This window comes from Mizuhopecten yessoensis, unplaced genomic scaffold (assembly GCF_002113885.1).
Source record: "Mizuhopecten yessoensis strain PY_sf001 unplaced genomic scaffold, ASM211388v2 scaffold8507, whole genome shotgun sequence".
Lineage (NCBI taxonomy): Eukaryota > Metazoa > Mollusca > Bivalvia > Pectinida > Pectinidae > Mizuhopecten > Mizuhopecten yessoensis.
The window spans coordinates 276,209-295,350 of record NW_018407582.1 but is presented as its reverse complement, the minus strand read 5'-3'; the positions used below and the strand labels follow the sequence as shown (position 1 = coordinate 295,350).

At 35.6% G+C, this 19,142-nt stretch overlaps 1 protein-coding gene across 1 annotated transcript; it reads left to right on the top strand.

Annotated features, from left to right (window-relative positions):
• Nucleotides 1-2,232: 2,232 nt before the first annotated feature.
• Nucleotides 2,233-16,718, top strand: LOC110456098 (tyramine beta-hydroxylase-like). Its single transcript, XM_021506649.1, has 10 exons — nt 2,233-2,323; nt 5,024-5,260; nt 6,683-6,812; nt 7,445-7,543; nt 10,157-10,336; nt 12,141-12,316; nt 12,504-12,747; nt 13,926-14,022; nt 14,821-15,106; nt 16,192-16,718. Exons 1-10 carry the CDS (start codon nt 2,312-2,314, stop codon nt 16,501-16,503), a joined length of 1,773 nt encoding a protein of 590 aa, XP_021362324.1. The 5' UTR covers nt 2,233-2,311; the 3' UTR covers nt 16,504-16,718.
• The last annotated feature ends 2,424 nt before the right edge of the window (nt 16,719-19,142 follow it).

Below are 19,142 nucleotides of genomic sequence, written 5' to 3'. Positions count from 1 at the left end.
TGAGTTATACAGATTGTTATAAACATTGCTTCACATGAAAAAAAAATGCCCTTGGCTTTGATGAATGATTCGCTTTTATAAGGAACAATAAATGAGTCTCAATTTTCGAACAAGTTCACCCAAGCAAAACCAGACACTTTTAATTCCTACTTTTAAACATTCGTTTCGAGCATGTGTATTGTATGTAACTGCAAAAGTGTGTCAAACAGGGCGTATTTTAAGTAGTTAACATATCAGAGTTCACATATATATACGACAACCGTATGCAAAATCATATAAAAACTGCCGACATGGCTTTTGTTAAGATATCACGACATTTGCATGCAAGCCTGTAAATAATTCTTGTCATGCAAACCAACAAATTTCAGTTTGCACCACTCTTCATTGAAGTGCTGTTTACGTATATGCATTGACATTTAAATGCGTATTGAGCCGGACTATTTTTCTGCTTTATATTGTCTATGATAAAAGCTCTCAAATACGGTCGTTTCCCATCAGTTCTTAAAAATAATGACGTTCTGTCACATGACCGTTCTTACGTCTGTCTGAAATAACTGTCGATTGCAATTACTTTAATATTTCTTCTAATAATCTGCAAAATAGAAATGAAAATTTTATGTTATACGTAAGTTTGTTTTCAAGAGTGTTCCGTTCTTATCAATTCAATTCAACTTTATTCTCTTTCACAATACAATGTATAACATGTAGCTTTGGTTTAGTGTGTACATCACTCTGCCATTTCTGTAAATACTGGTCGTGCAATCTTTGTTTTGATAACATGCTTTAGCATATTCTTCCGTTCTTATCTGATTTTGCATTCTAAGTTAGCGAATGACTAATCCCTCCATTGTATCAAAACAAACTGTCATACAGGTATACACCTACTGGGACTGACTCATATCGTTGATGCAATTTGTGTCACGGTTGGATGCGGTTACCTGTAGATAAGTATAGATCACCGATAATTTACCTGTATAAAAGCTGCCCAATAATATAACGAGTTCCGAAAATTTAAGCGCCATTTTAAACTACTATATCATGATATAGGTATTCCATCCTCAGCGTCGTTTTGACCGCTAATGTTGTTTGATTCAATTCTTCTGGAAGCAAACTTTACACAACTGCGATTTAATGTTGAGTTATGTTGCAGATATAGATGTATTTAGTATTTTGCATGTATGTAAATTTAGATAAACGTCTCAGTGTAGCTTGAGAGCGGATCGACGTTACTTTGTACACTGATATTGAATTATTTTGAGGTCAAATGCAGCCTTCCAAAAGCTATAATAATATGGAAGTGAAAACAAAACCGTTATTCAAAGTCAAAGAAGAAAAAAATAGATTTATTTTGCAAAGTGACACTAGGAGTAGTCACGAATAAAAAAAATGTGTCTTGCTTATCATTCAAATTACAAATACGTCCTATGTTGACTATAGTGTTAGTAAAGATTATGTTAAGCGACCGGTACAGAAAAAAACTGTAAATGTGCTTATTTCCCAATCCAGACGGTATGTACAATAGATGTGATTAAATATAATACATCGTCGATAAACATTATATCTGCAAAATATTTATGAAAAGACACTAAAATGAGGAAAAAATATAGTAATTATACTTGCAGTGTACGTATCTGCAACAGATTTTTAAGACTTGAAAGCGTCGTAAAATATTGTTATTATAACTGCAGTGTTTGCATCTTCAACGGAATTTATGAACTTGAAAGTAGGGAAAATGTTGTAAGTTTATTACGTTCGTGGCCTTTTTTATTTTATTTTTTTTGAGTAAAACGAGTCTCTTTTCATATATGTGATACATATGAAAAAAATGCCCTTGTGTTGGGCGGAACATAAATGAGTCCCATTTTCCGAACAAGGTCACAAAAACACTCCAATTTTTTTCAATAACCATAACTATAAACATTCCTTTCGGGCAAGGGTATTATGTGTGACTGCAAAAGTTTCTCATGCATGGTGCATATAAAGTAGTATACATAATTCAGGTATTCGCCGATCGCATGAAAAAACATAAAACATACCGACATAGATTTTGTTAAGACATCGCGACATTTGAATACAAATCTGTAAATATCACATGTCGTACACACCAATAAATTGGAGGCTTTCACTACTCTTCATTGAAGTGTTCTTCACGTGTATACATCGACCTGTAAATGCATATTGAGATAAACTGTTTTCTTCTGATGAATATTGTCAATGTTAAAATTTCAAATCCCATCTTTCGTTTACAACTGCTGACGCTCTGTCACATGATCATTCTGAGTTTGAGAACTCGCTCGCCCTACCTAGCTGCATGTTGAGTAAGGTAGGTACAACATTGGATTTGTAATGGTCAGTCAGTTCAGAAATATACAACATTAAATGAAATCTTTATTTAAAGAATCTTTTAATTTCAAAACTTTAGATTAAAAAATATCTGGCAAAATGCTTGACTCGGTAAAAAATTATTTGCAACGTCTTTGAATAAGTTAAATTATTTTGCAAAGAACGTGAAGAAGTTAAACTACGACAACATAGGATAAATCTGGGTTTTATAAATATACTCTTACATAGAGAAAATAGAAAACACAAGTTTTAACAATTTAGGAAACTGTTTTATTAATAACTCAGTCCATCTGTTCATAAATAAATCACGATAGTCGGTCTAATTACATAATCTCTTTTAAATTAAAACACTGTATTTTCCTTCTCGCTTGCTGCTTAAAATCTTACAAAAAAACAATTGTTTATAAAGAAGTTCGCAAAGAAAATTAAATAGTGAAATATCGGATTCCCTCAACTTGATAAAACTGATATCGTTCACACTGACAAATATCAGGTTATATTTTCACAAATGAAAATATAACTTTTTGATATTGACTAATCATAACGGCATCTTCTATTCGCTTTTAATACTATAGAGATAATCAGATTACAAATGATGCAAATCATATTTCAAGATTCAGGCGATTTCTAACATCAAGATTTTACGTACACCATTTGAAGAGCCGAGTGAATCAAGACATCAAGTTATTATGACTGCATCATGGCCTTGATCAGTTTCCCACAGATTCAATATGCAAATTGCATCCATATGGCGTAGTCCTTCCAGAACATTTTGTGTAATGCTAACATATTACATTATAGCATGTCTCTATACACCGACATTTACACTGGAATATATAATGTCACTGTCGATATGACGTTCTATTAAATACCATCTGTATTAAACACGTCGGGATCGAAACGTGAGAATAACCTCATGACGTAAGATCTTGATTAGGTCGAGCAAAATATCGTAACATATTTAATTTAATTTATTATTTATTCATTTATTATTATTTTTTGTGTTAAGACGAACTCTACTTTTACTCTTGTTTTTTAAAACATCTGTTATATATATTGCATATCCGATACTGCATTAAATGTCGCATCAGTGGTCGTGACATCGTTTATAAAATATATTTGATATATTAATACTTGTATTCAAAATGCCGCAAACCGGTTTTATGATTGAATCCGGGTTTGTCTGCTTCATTTATAAATATATAATTGCTTTTGCAGTTTCTAATAAGTAAAGGAACACATTTTAACACACCTTTGCTTTGTGTTGTCTGGTATATAGCTGCCATCATCAAAGTATGCACTGCGATGTCATTTATTATTCAGAGCCTTAAGACCTTAATCTTGTGTGCCTCCTGAATTTTAAAATGTTTTGAATAAATATTTCGTAATACCCCGGTCACATGACACAGGTATGCAAGCTGTATTATTTCTGTTTTTTTAATCTGATGTGTGAGCTCAGGAAATACTGCGTCTCTGGAAAAAGTAAGTAGTTGTAGATAATGGTTTATTGAAAATTTAAAAATATATAGAGGATATTTAATGGTGTCTTTAGTAATAACAAATATATTTCACGACTGTGGCTAATATTTTGATATTTTTCACGAGTGCGCAGACACTTATTACTAAAGACACCATTAAATATCCTCTATATATTTTTAAAGTTTTAAACACTTGACGTACACTGTATCCCATTCGATATTTTCTTTTGCGTAACCAGACGGTATTAAAATATAATTTTTACGCTGTGAAAATATCACTTGATATTTGTCACAGTGTGAAAGATATCAGTTTATCAAGTTGATAGAATCCGATATTTCCCTGGTAAAATGTAAAAAATATATATCTCAATATCAACATTGATTTTGCTGAAGGGGAAGGCCGGACTCATACCGTGTATCGATTTCACATACTTGTCACCATCCATATAAGCTGGTTAAATTTGTTTTTATCTTTACATTTGAGTTTATAAATTGTAAAAGTACAAAAAGATGGTCCGTTACGTCTAACAAGCCCGGTCTCAGTCAAGTGGTTTTAATCAACTTTATCGGGTCTAGCGTTGCGCTCTTTGAACACCTTTTAATTTATGTTCTAAGCCTTGTGATTGACAGTTTTAACTATCTTTAACACTTGCCGTACACTGTATACCATTCGATATTTTCTTTTGCGTAACAAGATATAGTCAGAAAGTCTAGCTTTCATTTGATGTAGACAGTTACAACGTCGCTTTAACAAATACATGTGTTGAATACAATCAACAGGGAGATAGTTTATTTGCTTTACCAGCAGAAAACTGTAAACTGTTGTTTGTAAGATGACGTTTTTATTTGTTGAATATTTATGTACGTCATCAATCTTGCAATTTTATTTTGTATCATCTTGTGTTTTAAATCAAAATAAAATGTAATTCAATATTTTTTTATTATGGATAATCATGTGTAATTATTAATTCTTTTAAGGCATTTTCACGTCAGTAATGCAGTTAACATCAGCACGGGATTTATTTTAATGAACACAACTTTATGACAAGAGGGGAAAATAATCTAAATTGAAAATAAAGTGTATCCATGGACATTCAGCATGTTGTTGTCATCATGGCTGTCATGTGATAATTTAATAGAATGATACGCCCTTCTTTTGCAGTAAAATACAACTTAAATATATTGCACAATTATTATTGCAGATAACTTCTATTCTGTACATGAAGATAATGAGGGTCATGTTTACCTTGCTGATGTTGGCAGTTGTCTCCCCTTGCTGTGTTTTGGGATTCTCATCCTACCAGACACTTATTCCAAATGGAGGTATGATCCGTGACCCTTGTGATGGACAGACCATATGGCAAGGCGTTGGTCATCAGGCTATGGATGGTGCTGGGCCCAGGAACCCTTTCGGAGTTGACTTCTACAATAATGGGAGGGTAAGGATAATTTTCAATGAATTTGGTAAAAATATAAGTTGAATTCTTTGGATTCTCTTGATTTACCGGCATTAGGTCTGTTTTCATCTTCCGTGTTTTAAAACGAATACAGTGGACAGCTGTTGATCTGGTATCATGAAAATATATGTTAAAACCTTATATTGAATGAACAGGTATTTATCGCACGATGAAGATGTAGTCTTACTCCGGTAGCATTTCCTTTAGATATTGTAGAACATAATTCCTTGTTAAGAGGCAAGAAATATTGTCTTGTTGGTTTCATTTTGGATCTCAAGAAGTTAATAACCGTTAGTTTGTTTGTTTGTTTGATTTTGTTTAACGTCCTATTAACAGCTAAGGTCATTTAAGGACGGCCTCCCCTGTGTGCAAGATGCATGCGTGTAGTGTATGTGTGTGTATTTTGGGAGGCTGCGATATGTTCGTGTTTGTCTCCTTGTGATAGCGCGGAACTGATGCCGACTGACGAACCTGATAAGTTTTTACCCACTCTGAGAATAATTCCAGTTCAGTATGGTCGCGTTTTGTCACATTCCAACTGATGCTAAAAGTGTTCCAATATTTTGTACCCAAAAGGAAACGCTGAAGGATGAGTTATTCATATGTTTAATTGAACTGTTGAAGTATTTGCTTATAGCTAAAAAAAAATGGAATTTGTATTGTGACTCTGGCAGTCTTGAGGAATTAAAAAGAAAATTTATTTTTAATCTGATGTTCCCATGACGTAACTAAAAGAGCAAGAACAAAGGTTTGGGACCTATCAAAGTGTATAAATAAATGTGGGACCATCATGATCTATAGATGAATAATTGTATTTGCTATTTGATATATAGTTGCCCGGTAAATAACATATTTTATGCGTGTAGCAATACGCAAGACAAAGAAGTTTTAGTTTTGTTTACTACATAAATGTATGTAGTACATACATGAACAATGTAATAAACATCCTTTGATAAAGTACATTGCAATAAGATACAATAGCGCATCATGTTGCCAATACCCCCATCGCTAAAATATGTGCTTAATTGAAAGAAACAACCGGGACTTTATGATCATAGGCCGCTTACGTGACAACCCGCCTTCACAAGATGTACCATTATACCAACTTTGATTATCGCAGGTGAAATAATGTAGGCGATATACTCCATACAGGCAGGATTGCATTACTTGCTTGACAGTGGCCTATCATTTTATATGACGCTCCACCTTCTCGCGAAGTACATGCACCAGAGTACCAGGTCCGATTAGCCCATGTACAATAATATGGGGAATATACTTCGGACGACGCCTCGGTCGTCGGACGTACAAAGGCGCGTCGCAAGTGCTGAATGAAATAGGTGCCAACTCAAATTATTGCATAATATATTCATCATATAATGTCAATGTTTCTCTGCGTTATAACAGAAATGGAACCGTACCATGTGTGAGATGGACTCAGATGGAGATGGAATCTCGAACGGGGCTGAGCTTGGTGACCCCCTCTGTGTATGGAATCCGGGTTCGAATCCAACTAACACGCCCACTGGTCATCCTGGTATGTTAACATATATTGATAATCTATGTCCAGTGGGGAACAACAACGTGGGATACATACGTGTATCCTACATAGATGCAGTCAGCAATCTGTACTATTATGACAGATGAAGGCTTTTTTATTATGACGTCACAATTTCAAACGCCGTAAAATGTCGTTCGACTGACTGTGGCAATCATGCCGTCGGCAAATTAGACTACCTCAAGAACATTTGTTGTACAAGCTTGCCCTGAGGGTCTTGCATGAATTCTACGGTATAACGTAACGCTTTCTGGTTACTCAAAGATAGCTTTAGTTTATAAATACCTTATCAAGTACGTTTGCCATATTAAGTGCTGAATTTATTTCGTATATGCCCTGTTTTACTCAAATTACGGTTAAAAGATGGGGGGAAACAGCCAACCATTATATAGGTACCGTTGAATGTCTACCATCGGGTGCAGAATTTGGTGACCCAAATTCTACACACTTGGGTTGAATATCAATATTCAACCGTTCTTCATATGCTAGACTTTATTAGTATTAAATTACTTTAAGTTGCTTGTCTTTAATACGTTCGAGGCATGTCTAACGCAATAGTTAATGCATTGTCATGAGAGATAACCATGTCAGAACAATATGTGCTGTTACAGGAGTATGTGAACCATGGAGCGATCCGATGTGCTTACAAAAGAATACGTTTCATATTTGCCAAACACAGGAACTCGAGTGTGACGCCATCAACAGTCCGGGTAGGTTGACGAATTGTCAATACATCACATTACTACGATACTGTAGTTGTTGTTATATGCATATTATATTTTAGTCAAAACATGCTTCATTATTATCCCATAATTACATTTAATTTGTCAACAATGCGGATGAAACGACGTCAAAGCAGGAAACATAATTACCATATCATAAAATGGCACTCAGGAGCTCGTATCATATCGTGGTCTGGAAGCATGCTGTATCAATATGAATTATTATTATTATTAGCATCAATGCTAAACGGCCCATCAACACAGGAGATAGGTTATTAGGGCCAACATATGGCCGACAAAAACAAATGCAAAATAAAAAAATACACTCAAATTTTATTAAATAGATCGACAGCTTTCAGATTGAAGAGACAGTTATGTTTTCGAAAAGAGATGTAAGATATGTAATGTTATTATAGATTTATTTTGAGTTGACTGAAAGTCTAATCTAATAACAAGTACTTTACTGCAAATGGTCCCTAACAGGCTATGCATTGCGGCTGGACTTAACGTTTTAATAAATAACAATGGGGAATGTATGAATGACTCAACCTCGTCTCGGCGCCTCTCTTTGTAGCTAGGATTCTATTCACCGATTTCAGGTTTGATAGATGTAATTTGTTATCGACGCATTGATTCCAATTATTTTGCCACTGTGATCGTATAAACGATGTAATTAGTGATTTAAAATCAGTAAAATGAAGTTTAAAATCTGCAGGTGGTACATATGTACAAGTAGTAATAGTGCTGCTTTCGCGGCACGATCGTCCTTTTCATTACCTGGTATCCCCACAAGTCCGGGAATCAATTTGTTGTTGCAAAGGCTATTAAGAACAGATAGAGAATCCGAATAGATAACTGATTGCGGTACGTCATTTGATTTAATGTGCTCAAGGCCGAGATAAATAGCATGGGCTTCTGTGGAGAATATTGACGCATCATTGGGCAGCCGGCATCCAGCAGTAGCATCTTTCGCTACAATCGCCGGGGCAACTTTATGATCATCTTTCGTGACGTCAGTATAAAACGGCTGAAAGTGCCTATATTTTAACTGCAGTTTGAGAAATTTGAACGAACAAAGCAAGATTCGGTATCAGATTTGGATGTCTCATGAAACGAGAGATCAACATCAGGTTAAACCAGAAGCTAGGGAGGAATATCAATCGTTACAAATGATTGGATTGTGTCGATATTGATTTGGGTATTTTCCAGAAGGAATGAAATTCGAAAACCAAAGGTTGGAATAGAGTTTGGTTTATTTTGAAATAGAGCCCTGTAATTTGGATTGAAAACTAGTGAATAGACTGGATTTGAAGGGTTTGACTTTGACTGCATATTGCAACGATAATTTCTCTCGGCGATTATATAATGATGGTTCGTTTCCTTCCACGTAAAGACTTACAGATGGTGTGGCTTTGAACGCTCCAAGTGCAAGTCTCGGGCCCTGGTGATGTACAGTGTCAAGTAATTTTAATTATGACTTTCTTGCCGATCCATAAACAATGGATCCATAATCCAGTTTAGATGTAAGTGCTCTATAGATTCTTAGCAATACTTTCCTATCAGCGCCCCAATCAGTATGGGCTATTACCTTTAAAATGTTAAGAACCTTAACGCATTTTGCCTTAAAGTACTTGATATGAGGAAGGAACGATAATTTTCTATCAAATATAACGCTTTCTTTTGAAAGGCCTCGTGCACAAAGGATTCAAGTCTAACCAAATTTTAACAACAATTTCCGAAGTGAAAATGGTTGATTGTAAAGTTCGTTGTTGTTTGAGGGGAATTTTAAATGTACCTTGTCTTTAGACGTTTTAATTTTTTGAAATTTGTTTGAGTGGTTTTCGGTTGATGAATTTTTGGCAAAAACAGAACCTTAAGCATTTGCAATATCGAACTTTGTTGTAATTATTTTACCTTTTGTTTTGAGATGTCCCGTGGTTTTAAGTGATCTTTTACTACCAATCCTTCTGACTATATCCCAAACGTTTTTGGACACAATACACGAAGAAAGATTCACCGGGTATATATATCTGATATAAAATGGCCGTAAGCATTTTACCGCGTATAATAAGGAAGAGTACTTAGTGAGTTCAAAAGTTTTTTTTCAAATATCAGCTCAGAATTTCAAAATCAATCAGCAAACGAAAATTTGCAGCAACGTGTATCGGTGTGAAAATAGTTACGGAGTTTTTCTTTTGTATGGACACTGCCGGTCATCATAGTTTTAAGTAAAATGACTGAAGCAGGGGGCAGAGTTCGGAACCCGTTTAAAATTATAATCGGTCGTAATCATGCCATACGAGTGAGCTACAATGTATAATAGTTAAACATTATTTAAAAAAGCAATACCAACGGACATGTGGTGGAAAGTCAGACGTACGAGTGAAATAGATGATATGAATAATTTAATAGCCTGTATTCCTTTCACCTAAATAAGTGTTTGTGGTTTAACAACTACTTTTGACTGTTAAGTATACACTTTTAAATTGAGAATGCATTCATCCAAAATCTTCATTCCAAGTGCTAGACATCATTGATATTGATAATTTTAAGAATGTCTCCTTATCGCTTTAAGAGATATTTTGTTGTGTTTTGCTGTAGACGTCCAAGAGTTCCGTGTCACCTTTCCAAGTACAGACGTTCCTGCACAGGAAACAACATATATGTGCATGAATTTTGCCTTGCCCGCAGACCAGGACTATCACGTGATCGCTGATAAAGGTTCAATTGACAATGAATTCGTCATGCATCACATACTTATTATCGCATGTGAAACTGGAGGTTGGTATCTATATTCAAATGTTTCAAACCTTGATCACAAACGGGTGCATGTAAAATAGTTTATGGACATTATAGTTTGAAACTCGGAGAGCGGATGCAAGAGGTTTACTCGTGCATATTTGGTACATTATTTTTTCATATAAATGTATGTTGTCCCTTTGTGCCTTCTAAAACAAATGTGTTATCTCCCTTATACTGGTTGTTGTAAAGATTTTGTTTAAAAGGGATGTATTTTGCTGTACCTGTATTTTGAAACGCAATACAATATTAGAAAAGAACTGATTTTACAATCAACAAACAACGAATATGTAAACAAATACTCCTAGCAATACGATCAATGACCGTAACTTACTCAAATAAAGTGCAAATAGTGAAACAGAAGATCAATTCATGGTGTCATGTTTCCACATGATTATGAAAAACATGTTTACATAATATGAGATTATGTCGAAATTATGTGTCGGTATAACATCGCAATTCAAAAGTTTAAAAGATAATTATCATTTTAGTGGTTACTCAACCTGGTAAGTAACTTAATCTGTAAAAAACATTATACACATTTATGATGAATTAACACAGATCCGTCAGATTTGAGCCGATTTAGATAAATAAATAAATAAGAAATGCAAGCATATATTGACGCAAACAAAGACAAGAAAAAATTAAACAGAAAGCATCATGAAACACAAGGAAACACAAAACCATTCTCGAACGTTCCATCATCTTCATTTCAATCACGTATGCATGAATGTGAAAAAGATTACTGTATAGCACTTTAAATTCGCGCGGTCAATATTCTCGTAGCCAGTACATATTCGCGGGGGTTTAATTCCGCTGTGCACCCGAATCCCATATGCCGTGCAAAGTATTTGGAGTGTCATCATTTAAGGGTTGAATCTCGAAATACATGTAAACCGGGTAAAGACACTGATCCCGAGCATTGTCATCCGCCAGTGACTTCACTCGAAAGAAAATCAAATGTGAATGTACCTTTGAAGGAGTAAACTGTAATCAGTTAACCACCAACTGTGTTCACATCAATATAATGAGGCCACTTTTAATGTGTTAGTGTTGTTTTTACATGGACTGTTCAGTTGTCCACTGATAATCTGATTTGAGTTCATTTAAGCTTGCATAACAGCGTTTGGTTATAAGTATTGGCAACGTGTTGTGATAAGGTCCGTAAAAGTGGTTTACATTTTCAGAAATTTCACTGATATTTAGAGTTCGCGGATATTAGTCAAAGTGCGAATGTAGCGAAATTAAAAAAGCCCGCGAATTATAAGTGCTATACAGTATGTACCACTTTAACTCATATTTTTCGGTGTGGATTTAATATAGCTGTCTATTCATTGGCCAGTGCTTGTATATATGTAACTATGGTAACTGATTACATACATTAATGTAACTATAGTAAAGGAGGCATGTATATACATGACATTTACTGTTTCTGTTTAAGGATGGACACTTGCAACAGCCTATTCCGTCTTTGCGTATTGCAGAGTTATCTTCTATTGGGAGCAGGTATTGATTGTTACGTCATTGGTTCGTGTGAGAAAATTACGTCGTTTTCTCAAAAATTGATGACCATACTCTCCCAAACAAGTGACGTAACAATCAATACCTGATCCCAAGAGAAGATAACTCTGCAATACGCAAAGACGGAATATATACGTCATGGTGTTTACCGTTCAACGGTATACATCACAATTCCAAGAGCATGGCATATGGCTACCTGGTGTAATACTCGTGTCTATACTTTAAACATTGAATTACACTGTTCTTGACACGCTTTGCATTGCAGTTGAATCCTATGATCTTGTCAATCCATTGAACACCCCTTATGTCTGTGGTATGGCGGGAGAACGTCAATGTCAGCAAATAATTGCCATGTGGTCCGTTGGCATATCTGGTGTCTGTCACAACGAAAACGCTGGTTTCAGGATTGGACCAACTGGATACAAATATGGGACAATGCAGGTACATATGTAGTTCAATAAAACGTACAAAGCAGAATATAACGTTTTCTTCTTACATGTAGAAGCTTGTTTCATATTTAAAGATTTAACATGCACGTTTATTGGCATTGTTTATGAGGTGTTTCCAATGTTTTTCACCTTTAATTAACAATAAACTAAATTATGTTTTTCTCTCTATAATTTTATAGATGCATTGGAACAATCCATCGTTGAGAAGTGATTACGAAGACAGCTCCGGAATGACCCTGTACTACACTCCAGTATTACGGCCTTATAATCTCGGAAACTTGATGATAGGAGAAAGGCAATTCAGTATCCCACCCGGAGAATCCCGTCATGTCATAGAGTCCGAGTGCAGTTCCACGTGCTCTGATCGAATCATGACAAGCTCTGTTTACATCATCACTGGTTTAAACCACATGCATTACATGGGTGGGTAGATATGTTCACCCTTTTAACTATTATTTTAACGAATAACTGTCTACAAGTGTATCAACGTATTTCACATATATATTGAATTATATCATGTTAAGTAATAACCATCCAGAAAACAAAATATGTGGAAGCGTTTGTATGTGCATATTAGAATATATGTGCAATGACACCGTATTAATTGGAAACATGCTAATGTATTACCACACGTCTTTCCATCTAAATGATCGAGATAAAGTGTTGATCAAGTGTGGACTATTTTATTCTTTATGTGTATTTTTCTGCGTTGTTACTATTAGGACTGGTTACTTTTTCTGTGTGGGTACTGTTTGTAATCGGTACTTTTTCTGTGAGGGTACTGTTTGTAATCGGTACTTTTTCTGTGAGGGTACTGTTTGTAATCGGTACTTTTTCTGTGTAGGTACTGTTTGAAATGGGTACTTTTTGTAGGGGCATTGTTTAGAATGGTTACCGTTCTGTTTGGGTGCTGTTTGTAATCGGTACTTTTTTGTAGGGGCATTGTTTAGAACGGTTACCGTCCTGTTTGGCTACTGTTTAGAAGGGGTACTTTTTGTAGGGGTATTGTTTAGAATGGTTACCGTTCTGTTTGGCTACTGTTTAGAATGGTTACCGTTCTGTTTGGCTACTGTTTAGAACGGTTACCGTTCTGTTTGGCTACTGTTTAGAATGGTTACCGTTCTGTTTGGCTACTGTTTAGAAGGGGTACTTTTATGTACAGATACGTTTTGTAATGGGTACTTTTTCTGCATGAGTACTGTTAGAAATAGGTCCTTTTTTGTATGGGTACTGTTTGGAACGGATAATGTTTTGTTCCTTACTTCAGTACGCTGTTAATGCCAATGTGGCGGCGACAAATAAATATAATGAACGCTTTATAATATTAGTTTCTAAACTACAGAAAGACTTAGAGTGCATACATGTATATGTTTGTAAATGTAAAATGGACTCAAAACATGTAGGACACAAATGTAATTGTTAACGGCTAGATTCGAGTGCAAATCTCTTAGAACGACCACGTTATCATTCCGCACAGTATATGCAAATTTGGGTTTCATCATTCATTTCTATCAGATAAACTGACCACTCTCTTTTTATCAAATGAAAATGTTAACCTTTTCTAGTTTCACTGAGGTTGTGGTTACGTTTTTGCTTTATAGGAAGAGAAATGACTACTTTCCATACTCCTGCTGGTGGTGTGGAGCGGGCCATAGTGGCTGACCCTCATTATAGTTATGATAACCCTGTAATCCACACGTAAGTATTACCAAAGTTAGATACGTCACAAAATATTGTTCAGTTACAAATATTCTGCATGTTTGTTTTCGCCTTCAAATCATATCATGCGATGCACTAAATGCTCTTTAATGTGAAGTTAAAACGGTAACGTTAGTACCAAGCACAGATAACGTGTTTGATTAGCAATGTGACATTTGAATTATGACGTAGATATATTGATGATAGTTATAATTGATAAGGAATCACCATCGTTTCTTCATAAATTCAACTTATTATATTGTTTGAATTAGTGTGGTGATTGTATTTCATTGTGTTTAAAAAATCTTTTGCATGATAGATAAAAACATCCCATAAATAGTTCTAGTCATGTTGTATTTGGAATCATGTGCATTTCCCCGACTGTCAAAATAACGGTGCAAGCCACACCATATGAAAATGTGTTTCCCCCTAGAGATGTATAAACAAGAACACATGTTTCGCGTTTAATGAACATATCACCAATTTTATTTTTCCATCGACGTAACGTCATCTAAACAGTTTTGATGGAACTGTTCTTGGCGGTGTCACGTTCTGCTGCTTGCGCCGCAATCATATCAATATGTTGGTTATACATAAAACAAAGAGAAAATCATGATAATCATTTTCATATTTAACCAATGTGGCCCGATAACAATGATGATAATAAAACAATATTGAAAAAACTTGCTATCAGTAATAATTAATGAAACGTTACCAGGTCATATTCGGCAATCCTCTGAACTACTTCAAGTCACGTCAATGAAAATTTTTTCCGAACTAAAAACTTTTCCGTTGCAGTTTCCAGACTCCATTGGAAGTCAAGCCTGGCGACGTGTTAAGTTCAAAATGTTCTTACACCTCATCACAAAAAAACAAAACAACCTTCAGCGGAGAAGCAACTTCTCAGGAAATGTGTTACGCATTTTTGCTTTACTATCCAAAAGAATCTATCAAGTCACCCCGTTGCCTTACCGTGATGGGTTTACCAAGTTGCTCCATAGATCATGAAGCTGACGTTTTAGACGGATGCCAACTCAAGTCTTTCCTGAACAACGCAGCGTTCTTTCAAGACATGTTTCTGGAGGTAGGTAAATTATATAATTAAAGAATCGGGTTTCTGGAGGTAGGTAAATTATATAATTAAAGAATCGGGTTTCTGGAGGTAGGTAAATTATATAATTAAAGAATCGGGTTTCTGGAGGTAGGTAAATTATATAATTAAAGAATCGTGTTTCTGGAGGTAGGTAAATTATATAATTAAAGAATCGTGTTTCTGGAGGTAGGTAAATTATATAATTAAAGAATCGGGTTTCTGGAGGTAGGTAAATTATATAATTAAAGAATCGGGTTTCTGGAGGTAGGTAAATTATATAATTAAAGAATCGGGTTTCTGGAGGTAGGTAAATTATATAATTAAAGAATCGTGTTTAGGCCATTGAGAGGTTTCACCAACATGGGAATAAGTTAAAAAGTATACATTATCTCACTCCTCCTATAAGCGCAGAACCCCCCTTTAAGTTTTATGTTTTAATTGTTCCGTTACAACACCAAGTAACTATCACTTCCATTGATCGTTATCATTTGTAAACGATTCGAACATGCCTATCAAACCAATCAGGTTATGAGATTAATAGTATCTACATAAGCAGGAAACATGTACCCCCTTCTACAAAAGTCTTTTATAACGTGACGCCTGTAACTTTAGAATGTGTTCAGTCAAGCAATAAACAACTTAGCCATGGTCTCTTACTTGAAAAACAAAAATCTAGTGACACCATAATCTTATTTCCAAGAAATCTAGTTCAATGTGTCCTATACTCTTTTTGATTTCGAGACATTCCTTACTATGACGGATACTACATGTATTTGTGGTGAACTTTCTAATGCACAAGATTTAAAAAAAAAAGATATGTTAAGGGCTTACTTTTGCTCTTATGTTCCGTGGAAGTTCAGCACATCAGACGTCATCAAAAGCTTGATTTTCAACATGTTTATTTTTCTGTGCATGTATTTTCAGCTTATTCAGTGATGTGAACCCCTCACATTCTCGAGTGTTTTTCCAGTGTGTGTGTATGTGGTTGTGAGCGTATTTTTGATGTCATAATTTTCGTTTTGATGCCTCGTGAAAGTTCAGCAATACATTTATTATTCTCTCCGTGTATTTTGTAGCTTACTCAACGATGTGAAAACTTCATATGCCGCAAGGAATGCAAAACCTACATCCATGAATTAAGACAGAACCCCTGTTTACAAGGCAAGGTAAAAGCTTATGTCGAGCGTGTGGTCAGCTTTCGTGCCAGTGTAAATGAGATGGCCCTCTACCATTCATGTAATGCCGAGCTCGCTCTTGAGGCTGTAGGACCGTGCACATGTACAACAGAGCCACTGGGGCGATGTGTAGAGTACACTGGAGCGGCTGTTTCTCAACAGACGTCGCTTTATCTGCTTCTGGTAGCGATGACTACAATACATTCATTTTAATACAAATGTTTCTCTCTTGATGTGACAACTTCTTTATGTACAATTCGTCATTATAGATGAACATTAAAACAATTTTAATTTCATGTCTCGTATTACGAAAAACGCCGAAGTACCCAATAAAGACCTTAAGAATTCGGAGAAATAATTTAATTTTGCCTATCTCCTCCATATTATTTGTTTTGATATGTATCGTGTATACCTAAAAAGAAAAACAACTGATGACGGAACTACTTTTTACACTTCAGAATGCAAATTAACAACGCAGCTTTTTTTAGCGCAATTGTTTAGTTTACGTAAAAATTAAATAAATCTTCAACTGTGCATTTACAACGTGTTTGTCTACATTTTTCAAATTGAATTATAAAGAATGCCCAAGATTTTGATTTGTTATATACGGTAAATCCTCAATAACTTCTTCTGAAGTATCTTGCCTGACGTCCTTTTCGTGTCTATCTCCGACATCTCTGACTGTATTATCCACTAATCCTCTCCCATCCGTTGAGAGCTGGTCGTCACCAGGTGAATCAGCGACCACCACAGGAGTACCAAGATCGTCATCCGGCTCCTGTGTTGTCAAATCTTCCACATGGTTGTCCGAAATCCTACTGTTGACGTTAACGTATGCCGAACTATTATTTCATTTGCAATTGACAACAAAAGAGGATCAACAAATATACATTTATTTACATCTATATAAGCATACTCTTTCATACTCACTAATACCTCTCATACAATGATAACATTCAATACATTTATTAGACAGAGCATATAAACATACGTAAATGGGGCGGTTTCTATCCAAGCAGCCTAACCCAGATCTTGGGGTTCATTGGGGTCTATAAATTGATGGACATGAAGTATGACAAATGAACATGGACTCAAGGATATAAACTTCAATATCTTTTATTCAACACAACAAGGTAAAGTAATAGCAGTACAGTACACGATAACATATATCTCACCCACTCACGCACCCTATACAACACCGTTCATTAACACTAGTGGCTACGAGGCATAATCCTACACTGCTTGCTATATGCATAGACGACGGACTCTACATTGGAATTCTATATAGACAGATGTACAGACTACTTCCTTACTCTAACGCTAAACATTACTGCTGGCTCTACATTATTACCTAACGAGTCCTAGAAAGGAAGAGAAAGAGAGAGTCGGGCAGTCTCACAAGGACTTTACTTCTGACCGACAAACTATCCAAAACCACCGCTTTATATAGACAGAATACGGCAAACTGCACGTGCATAATTCCCGCTAAAGCTACTCGGGACACTTCCAGTTACGTAACTAGGTTCCAAATGTGAAAACAACAAGATGGACGACGAAACGTAGTGAACTGTCAATTGTAAATATCGAATGTTAAGTATCCGAATTATCTCCACTTTTACAAGATAAATGTTCAAACATTTGGCAATACCTACAAAATTTGAAAACTTGATCGCTTAATGATTGTTATGCAAAACTCACTTCAATAACTCACTCAGTACAGTGTACAATCACGGGCTAACTTTACAACCGCAGAGTACAACATTGAAAGTTCGATCAAATCACACACATTTATAAAGCTCTGCCCACACAGTTCCAACTAAATATTGGACTTCAAGAAAAATGTCATTTACATGAGGTATACAATTATATACAACAACAAATATACTGATTCACTCCATAAACTATTAGTATGCCACTTAAATCAATACACTCCTTATACAATTAAATCAATGTGGCATTCCATCACAATAATAATACACCAAAATTTGCACAATTTATAACAATTAATCCAACATTTACATTATATAGACATCTCCGGTTACATCATTTGCAAAATTAATTCAACAATTTCTCTGGTACTTTAATGTGACCGGGTGGGGCGTCCTGCTGGGCGTCTTCGGCAGTATGTTTTAGTGAGGTAGCACTATAAAGTCGGCATCCGTTCCGCGCTATCACAAGGAGACAAACACGAACATATCGCAGCCTCCCAAAATACATACACTACATGCATGCATCTTGCACACAGGGGAGGCCGTCCTTAAATGACCTTAGCTGTTAATAGGACGTGAAACAAAATCAAACAAACAAACTTGAGGCTTTTGAAGTAAAACCAATTTTTCTTGATGTAATACTTACCATAACTTTAGTATGCATATACAATACCTACACCCATCTTTGTAGCCCAAAAACAAAAGATTCAAATATCCCTACCTCCCTACCGTGACGTAACCCATATCTCGATGACAGAGCCACGGAGTGATCTCCCTTCCTCAAACCCCCTTTTATGGAGCCTAAAGGCAGCCAGGATGAGGAGGCAAGGGGAGGAATACAGGGTGGGACTCCATAAAGTTATGGTAAGTATTACATCATGAAAATTGGTTTTACTTCAAAAACCTCAATTTCATTTCAGTAATAATTACCATAACTTTAGTATGCGAATTCGTCTTACCGTAGTGGAGGCTTCGAATCCAGGCAGACCAGGCTGACGGAACAAACTCGAGACATGCTCAAGGTAGGGAAAAGGTTCAAGGAACCCCCCTAATAAAGCCCCGAAAGTAATTAAAAAATGGAAAACCTCCCCGTGAAACGAGCAGGTGTACCACCGTGGTGCCTGATAGCATACTATTTAAAAT